The sequence below is a fragment of the Xenopus tropicalis genome, chromosome 9 (assembly GCF_000004195.4).
Source record: "Xenopus tropicalis strain Nigerian chromosome 9, UCB_Xtro_10.0, whole genome shotgun sequence".
In the NCBI taxonomy this organism is placed as follows: Eukaryota; Metazoa; Chordata; class Amphibia; order Anura; family Pipidae; genus Xenopus; species Xenopus tropicalis.
In genome coordinates this window covers 489,270-498,345 of record NC_030685.2, presented here as the reverse complement: position 1 = coordinate 498,345, position 9,076 = coordinate 489,270, and the positions used below count along the sequence as shown (strand labels likewise).

At 59.5% G+C, this 9,076-nt stretch overlaps 1 protein-coding gene across 1 annotated transcript; it reads right to left on the bottom strand.

Annotated features, from left to right (window-relative positions):
- Positions 1 to 1,370: 1,370 nt before the first annotated feature.
- Positions 1,371 to 8,889, bottom strand: ppp1ca (protein phosphatase 1, catalytic subunit, alpha isozyme). Its single transcript, NM_001127010.1, is given in 7 exon segments — positions 1,371 to 2,527; positions 2,620 to 2,754; positions 3,772 to 3,995; positions 5,214 to 5,318; positions 5,394 to 5,624; positions 5,704 to 5,835; positions 8,765 to 8,889. Coding segments are annotated over 7 exon segments (981 nt in total). The 5' UTR covers positions 8,820 to 8,889; the 3' UTR covers positions 1,371 to 2,428.
- Positions 8,890 to 9,076: the final 187 nt, after the last annotated feature.

The following is a 9,076-nucleotide window of genomic DNA, read 5'->3' as shown; positions in this document are numbered from 1 at the left end:
GCGGGCAGGGTTCAGTCTGGGGGGGTCGCCGGCGGGCAGAGTTCAGTCGGGGGGGGGGGGTTGCCGGAGGGCAGGGTTCAGTCTGGGGGGGTCGCCGGCGGGCAGGGTTCAGTCTGAGGGGGGTCGCCGGCGGGCAGGGTTCAGTCAGGGGGGGGGTCGCCGGAGGGCAGGGTTCAGTCAGGGGGGGGGGGTCACCGGAGGGCAGGGTTCAGTCAGGGGGAGGTCACGGTTCAGTCGGGGGGGCCCCAGGGGGCAGGGTTCAGTCAGGGGGGCAGGGTTCAGTCGGGGGGTTGCCATCAACGATATGCCGCCTGCCCCGACCAATATATGATTGACAGCTCAGATTTTTTATATCTATTTATAACAGGTACAGACGGTTTAATTAAAAAAAAAAAAATTTTTATTATCCAGCTCCATATGTCGGGGTGACGGGTCCCCTGAAAAACTAATCCTTATGGTCCCTGGTTGTTTATTAAAAACAATCCATACTGTTTTGGGTTGTGTTTTTTTGTGTTTAACAAACCCCCCCCCCCCCCCCCCTCTGATTGTACAGAAGCTCAGGAGCCCACTGGCCGGACAGTAAAACAATTGGCACTGGCCCACACGGAGCAGCAGCACCCATTTGTTTTCTCCCTTTACCCCTCACTGTATCTAGCCTGGGGCAGACAGTCCTGCAAGCATGAAGGGGGAGGCTCAGGCAAGGGATGATGATTTATAATAAATGTATATTGGAAATAAAATTTTCTTTTTTAAAGGAGCAACTGGGACATTAGGGCCCCTGGCAGCCAATGTGGGTTTTGTTTTTTTAACCATTAAATTTCCAGGGGCCCCGCTGTGTTGTATGGGGCCCCGTGAGTTCAGACGGCAGCGCCGGTCTCTAACTCGTATCTCACTGAACCCCATGAGCTGAGCTGTTGTGCTGCCCCCTAGTGGCACCTGCAGGAAGGGCAGGACACACCCACTGGGGCAACTAGGGCTGGGCATAGAAGTGGGGGCAAAAACCCTTAATTTAACCCTTGGCATCCTGCCACCATCCCATGCCCCGTCTGTCTATAAAGATCTCCCATATGATTTGCCCCCATGAATAAACTGCCGCAGTGACCGTGTCCCTTTACTTGCCCAACGCGCGTATCCTGCACTCAATAGGCCAGCCGGGAATTCTGGGTAGTTAGGCTATAAATCCCACAATAACGTAACATAGAAGGGAGAGACCTGAGAAACTGCCTGCACTCCCCCTCCTGGAAGCTAAGGGTATCTGCCTCTGCCCCACAGGTGCCCAGCCCTAAGGAGATGTGCAGACCCAGTAGGTTCTTTTGCCCCCCGGCCCAGGCGACATTTGCCCCCCGGGGAATAAATACAGAGACATTTGGTTTCCATTCAAACGAGATAAAAAGGTTTAATAAAAAGCCGTAGCTCTTACAGAAGAAAAGACACACGAGAATCCCCCCCCGATACCATTCAGAGCCCCTCCCCACATCCCCCCCTACTGGCAACTCCAAGCAGGTACATGCCCCAGACAGACACCTCACTTGCCCCCACACAATCACCCCCCAGCGAGGGGCAGGAGACTGGCACAATGGGCTCAGTGCCGGGCACAGCGATTGGCTCACCCCCGGGCACAGCGATTGGCTGAGCCGCTCACGGGCCGTAACACTGACCAAAAACCATCACAAAACAGGAAAAATCGAGGAATTGAGAGAAGAGCAGCGTTGTGGGGGGGGCGCAAACCCCCGGCCTATGAACAGTACAGTACATGAGGGGGTGTGTCCTGTAAAGCCTGCCCCCATTGTGACTCCACCCCCACCAGGAATGGTCAGGAGTAACTCAGCACTAGGAGGAAAGGGAGTCCCAGGCTGCACTCACAAGCCCCTCCCCTATTTACCCACAATGCACCTCCGCAATACCATGTCTGTTTAATGCCAACAGGGACAAAGCCTAATTACTGACCTCACTAACGACTACAGGAACCAGACAGGACTCACTCCAGCAAATCACTGAGAGAGAAGTCTTAGTTACCCTTGAAATGCCATTAACCCCCGCTGAGCGGGGAGAAAGCACCCAGTCCGGCCATGTTTCCACGTAGAGTGGGGCAGAGGGGCAACACGTCGGGAACAGCCCCACAAGGTGCACTTGCACCTACCCCTGAGATCAGTACTGCAATAAGGCACCACTGGGAGATGCGCTGGGAGTTGTGGGGGGGGGATGGGAGTTGTGGGGGGCAGGGGGGGGGTCACTGTGGCTACAAGAGATTAAGGCAGAGAAGTGGTTCTATTTGCAGGTTCCCTCCCATCTTCTCCAACCCCCGTGCGAGGTAAAAGTAACATCCCCAGGCCCCGCCCTCTGCGCCGGGGGGGGGGCAGACTGGGGAAGGAGGTCAGTGTGTGAGGGGTCAGGGGTTTGGGGAAGAGTCGGAAGGGGTATTTAGGGGTCATTTAGACTGTTTGTTCTTGTTGCGCGGGGGGGTCACGGGGCGGCTCTGGTTGACGCCCCCGTAAGCAAAAAGTTTCTTATCCGCAGGTTTCAAGATCTGCAAGAGAAAATACAGGGTTTTACCCCCCCAACACACTGGCAGGCCGACCCCCCCACCCCGGGCAGGATGGAACAACCCCCCGCACCCACCTGAAAGGAGCACATGAGGGACTCGTCCACACTCATCATGGAACCCGCGTTGTCAAACTCCCCGCAGTAATTGGGCGCCGAGAAGAGCGTCACCAGCTGCCGCTTAGCGAAGAACTCATAGCCGTCCTCTACCACCTGGGGGGGCAAGAGCGGGGGTGAGCCACTGGCGGGGGGGGGGGGGGGGGGGGGAGTCATAAAGGGAAAATTGAGCAGATGTACCTGGGGGTGGGATGAAGCAAGGAATGGGCGGAGCAAGACTTAGTGGGCAGACGTACCTGGGGGTGGGAGAGGAGTAAGGAATGGGCGGAGCAGACATACCTGGGGTGGGAGAGGAGTAAGGAATCGGCGGAGCAGGCGTACGGGGGGGGGGTGGAGGAGGCAGAAGGAATGGGCGGAGCAGACGTACCTGGGGAAGTGGGGAGTGGAAGGAATGAATGGGCAAAGCAGACATACCGGGGGGGGGGGGGGAAGGAGGGAATGGGTGGAGCAAACGTACCTGGGGAAGGAAGGAATGGGTGGAGCAGACGTACCTGGGGAAGGAAGGAATGGGTGGAGCAGACATACCTGGGGTTGGGATGAAGGAATGGGCGGAGCAAGACTTAGTGGGTAAACGTACCTGGGGAAGGAAGGAATGGGCGGAGCAGACGTACCATGGGGTGGGAATGGGCGGAGCAGACATACCTGGGGTGGGAGAGGAGTAAGGAATGGGCGGAGCAGACGTACCGTGGGGTGGGAATGGGCGGAGCAGACATACCTGGGGTGGGAGAGGAGTAAGGAATGGGCGGAGCAGACGTACCGTGGGGTGGGAATGGGCGGAGCAGACATACCTGGGGTGGGAGAGGAGTAAGGAATGGGCGGAGCAGACATACCTGGGGTGGGAGAGGAGTAAGGAATGGGCGGAGCAGACGTACCTGGGGTGGGAGAGGAGTAAGGAATGGGCGGAGCAGACGTACCTGGGGTGGGAGAGGAGTAAGGAATGGGCGGAGCAGACATACCTGGGGTGGGAGAGGAGTAAGGAATGGGCGGAGCAGACATACCTGGGGTGGGAGAGGAGTAAGGAATGGGCGGAGCAGACGTACCGTGGGGTGGGAATGGGCGGAGCAGACATACCTGGGGTGGGAGAGGAGTAAGGAATGGGCGGAGCAGACGTACCTGGTGAGCTCGGCAGATGAGGTCAAGGTCATGTTTGTGAAGAAATTTTGCTACTACATCAGCCCCAAAGGTGAAGGAGACCCCGCGGTCGTTCTCCCCCCACCCAAGCACATCTTTGTCCGGGTCCGACCACAACAGGTCACACAGGAGCCCCTGGTCCGGTACATCGGTGGGACGCAGGATCCGTCTGACTTGCTCCATGGACTGTAGGTCGGGGGAGAGGCCTGAAACACAAATGGGGATGTGAGTGGGGGGGGGGGGGGCAGGTTCTGATGGATCCAGAGTAGGCACAACTGTATACCGGGGGGGCACACTAGCTGTACAGTATAAGAAGGTGTGGGGTTCCCGGGGGGGCACACTGGCTGTACAATACAAGAAGGTGTGGGGCTCCATGGGGGGGCACACTAGCTGTACAGTATAAGAAGGTGTGGGGTTCCCGGGGGGGCACACTGGCTGTACAATACAAGAAGGTGTGGGCTCCATGGGGGGGGCACACTGGCTGTACAGTATAAGAAGGTGTGGGGTTCCCGGGGGGCACACTGGCTGTACAGTATAAGAAGGTGTGGGGCTCCATGGGGGGGCACACTAGCTGTACAGTATAAGAAGGTGTGGGGTTCCCGGGGGGGCACACTGGCTGTACAGTACAAGAAGGTGTGGGGCTCCATGGGGGGGCACACTGGCTGTACAGTATAAGAAGGTGTGGGGTTCCCGGGGGGGCACACTGGCTGTACAGTATAAGATGATGTGGGGCTCCCGGGGGGGCACACCGGCTGTACAGTATAAGGTGTGGGGCTCCCGGGGGGGGGAACACTGGCTGTACAGTATAAGGTGTGGGGTTCCCGGGGGGGCACACTGGCTGTACAGTATAAGGTTTGGGGCTCCCGGGGGGGGGCACACTGGCTGTACAGTATAAGGTTTGGGGCTCCCGGTGGGGGCACACTGGCTGTACAGTATAAGGTTTGGGGCTCCCGGGGGGGGCACACTGGCTGTACAGTACAAGAAGGTGTGGGGCTCCCGGGGGGGGGGGCACACTGGCTGTACAGTACAAGAAGGTGTGGGGCTCCCGGGGGGGGCACACTGGCTGTACAGTATAAGAAGGTGTGGGGTTCCCGGGGGGAGCACACTGGCTGTACAGTACAAGAAGGTGTGGGGCTCCCGGGGGGGGGCACACCGGCTGTGCAGTATAAGAAGGTGTGGGGCTCCCGGGGGGGGCACACTGGCTGTACAGTACAAGAAGGTGTGGGGCTCCCGGGGGGGGGGGCACACTGGCTGTACAGTATAAGAAGGTGTGGGGCTCCCGGGGGGGGGCACACTGGCTGTACAGTATAAGGTTTGGGGCTCCCGGGGGGGGGGCACACTGGCTAAGAAGGTGTGGGGTGTGTATTCACCCCATTTGGGCTGCCCAGACGAGCCCTGAGGGATGGGGGCAGCAGGGAACTCACCCCCGTGGCAGCAGAAGATCTTCTCATCCACGATGGCGGCCACGGGCAGGCAGTTGAAGCAGTCGGTGAAGGTTTTCCACAGCTTAATGTTGTAGCGCCGCTTACCTGCAGGGGGAGACAGAGGGCATTAGGGAGCGCACTGGTTACCGTGGGTTACAGCCTGGCCCCGCCCCCGCGTACACTCATCGTAGAAGCCGTAGATGCGGTTGATGCTGGCGCACTCGTGGTTCCCGCGCAGCAGGAAGAAGTTCTCGGGGTACTTGATCTTGTAGGCGAGCAGCAGGCAGATGGTCTCCAGCGACTGCTTCCCCCGATCCACGTAATCCCCCAGGAACAGGTAGTTACTCTCGGGGGGGAAGCCCCCATACTCAAACAGGCGCAGCAGGTCGTAGTACTGACCGTGCACATCCCCTGGGGGGAGGAGAGGGAAGCCAATCAGATCCGCAGCTACACACAGAGGCGGAGCCTCGGCACCCAGGGCCCTACTCACCGCAGATCTTCAGCGGGGCCTCCAGCTCCAACAGGATTGGCTGGCTGAGGAAGATCTCGCGGGACTTCAGGCACAGCCCCCGGATCTCATTCTCCGTCAGCTGAACATTCTTCCCAGGGCGGCAGCCTTTAACTGTAGGGGGGGAGGAACAGGCCAGTCAGGAACTGGGGAGGGGGGGCCCCGTTATACACAGCCAAGGGCCCCCCGTCCCCTACATACAGGCTCCAATCAGCTCCCAGTACAACGGCTGCACCCCAACTGGTCTTTATATGCACCTACACCACCCAACAAGGGCCCAATCATAGGCCCCTCCCCCACCCAACAAGGGCCCAATCATAGGCCCCTCCCCCACCCAACAAGGGCCCAATCATAGGCCCCCTCCCCCATCAAACAGCGGCCCAATTATAGGCCCCTCCCCCATCCAACAAGGGCCCAATCATAGGCCCCTCCCCCATACCCCACCCAAAAAGGGACCAATCATAGGCCCATACCCCAAAAAAATTACACCTTGAGTGGAACACATGATGCTCACTGGTACCCTGACCCCACCCCCCCAATACACAGCTTTCTATTGGGCCATTCCTTACAGCCTGACCCACTGGGACAGGGCCGCTCCCCTCAGATTGATAGGAACCCTGATACTGTGTGTGTGTGATATTAAAGGGGAAATATCCCTCCCCTGTGGGACATGGGCTCAGTCAGTTGGGGGGGGGGTTAAGTAGATATAAATATACAGGTATTATTGTTATTGTATACAGTGTAACTGCCCCACTCCCCCCCCCATTACAGTGTAACTGCCCCCACTCCCCCCCCCCCATTACAGTGTAACTGCCCCACTCCCCCCCCCCCCCATTACAGTGTAACTGCCCCACTCCCTTCCCCCCCCCCCCATTACAGTGTAACTGCCCCACTCCCCCCCCCCCCATTACAGTGTAACTGCCCCACTCCTCCCCCCCCCCCATTACAGTGTAACTGCCCCCACTCCTCCCCCCCCCCCATTACAGTGTAACTGCCCCCACTCCTCCCCCCCCCCCCATTACAGTGTAACTGCCCCACTCCTCCCCCCCCCCCCATTACAGTGTAACTGCCCCACTCTCCCCCCCCCCATTACAGTGTAACTGCCCCACTCTCCCCCCCCATTACAGTGTAACTGCCCCACTCTCCCCCCCCATTACAGTGTAACTGCCCCACTCTCCCCCCCATTACAGTGTAACTGCCCCACTCTCCCCCCCCATTACAGTGTAACTGCCCCACTCTCCCCCCCCATTACAGTGTAACTGCCCCACTCTCCCCCCCCATTACAGTGTAACTGCCCACTCTCCCCCCCCATTACAGTGTAACTGCCCCCACTCCCCCCCCATTACAGTGTAACTGCCCCCACTCCCCCCCCCATTACAGTGTAACTGCCCCACTCCCCCCCCCCCATTACAGTGTAACTGCCCCACTCCCCCCCCCCCCCCATTACAGTGTAACTGCCCCACTCCCCCCCCCCCCCATTACAGTGTAAACTGCCCCACTCCCCCCCCCCCCCATTACAGTGTAACTGCCCCACTCCCCCCCCCCATTACAGTGTAACTGCCCCACTCCCCCCCCCCATTACAGTGTAACTGCCCCACTCCCCCCCCCATTACAGTGTAACTGCCCCACTCCCCCCCCCCATTACAGTGTAGCTGCCCCACTCCCCCCCCCCATTACAGTGTAACTGCCCCACTCCCCCCCCCCATTACAGTGTAACTGCCCCACTCCCCCCCCCCCATTACAGTGTAACTGCCCCACTCCCCCCCCCCATTACAGTGTAACTGCCCCACTCCCCCCCCCATTACAGTGTAACTGCCCCACTCCCCCCCCATTACAGTGTAGCTGCCCCACTCCCCCCCCCCATTACAGTGTAGCTGCCCCACTCCCCCCCCATTACAGTGTAGCTGCCCCACTCCCCCCCCATTACAGTGTAACTGCCCCACTCCCCCCCATACAGTGTAGCTGCCCACTCCCCCCCCCATTACAGTGTAGCTGCCCCACTCCCCCCCCCATTACAGTGTAACTGCCCCCACTCCCCCCCCCCCATTACAGTGTAACTGCCCCACTCCCCCCCCCATTACAGTGTAACTGCCCCACTCCCCCCCCCATTACAGTGTAACTGCCCCACTCCCCCCCCATTACAGTGTAACTGCCCCACTCCCCCCCCCATTACAGTGTAACTGCCCCACTCCCCCCCCCATTACAGTGTAACTGCCCCACTCCCCCCCCCATTACAGTGTAACTGCCCCACTCCCCCCCCCATTACAGTGTAACTGCCCCACTCCCCCCCCCATTACAGTGTAACTGCCCCACTCCCCCCCCATTACAGTGTAACTGCCCCACTCCCCCCCCCCATTACAGTGTAACTGCCCCACTCCCCCCCCCCATTACAGTGTAACTGCCCCACTCCCCCCCCCATTACAGTGTAACTGCCCCACTCCCCCCCCCCATTACAGTGTAACTGCCCCACTCCCCCCCCCCATTACAGTGTAACTGCCCCACTCCCCCCCCCATTACAGTGTAACTGCCCCACTCCCCCCCCCATTACAGTGTAACTGCCCCACTCCCCCCCCATTACAGTGTAGCTGCCCCACTCCCCCCCCCATTACAGTGTAACTGCCCCACTCCCCCCCCCATTACAGTGTAACTGCCCCACTCCCCCCCCCATTACAGTGTAACTGCCCCACTCCCCCCCCCCATTACAGTGTAACTGCCCCACTCCCCCCCCCATTACAGTGTAACTGCCCCACTCCCCCCCCCCATTACAGTGTAACTGCCCCACTCCCCCCCCCCCATTACAGGTGTAACTGCCCCACTCCCCCCCCCCATTACAGTGTAACTGCCCCACTCACTCCCCCCTCCCCATTACAGTGTAACTGCCCCACTCCCCCCCCCCCCCATTACAGTGTAACTGCCCCACTCCCCCCCCCCCCCATTACAGTGTAACTGCCCCACTCACTCCCCCCCCCCCCCCATTACAGTGTAACTGCCCCACTCCCGGTTGGGCCCCCGCTAACCCCTCCCGGCATGCCCCGGGGCTCACCCTCCAGGAGCCGTTGGATAATGGAGTCAATATTGAGTTTTTCTCCGTCCCCCATCGGTGTCTGTGTGCGAGGAAGAAGCGGACGCGGTAGGCGGAGCTAAGTACTAGCAAGTCACGTGTTTTCTCGCCGCCGGGTAATGACGCAAACACGCTAACGCCGCGCCCCGCCTCTCTTGTAAACGGAGGATTTGGATTGCGCAGGCGTGAAATTTCCTAGCGGCTACTGATTGGTTGGCAGTGAGCTAAGAATTCGAACTACGCCACGCCTTTTCCGCTGCGTAAAAGGGTGTGGCTACACAGCTGCACAGGAAG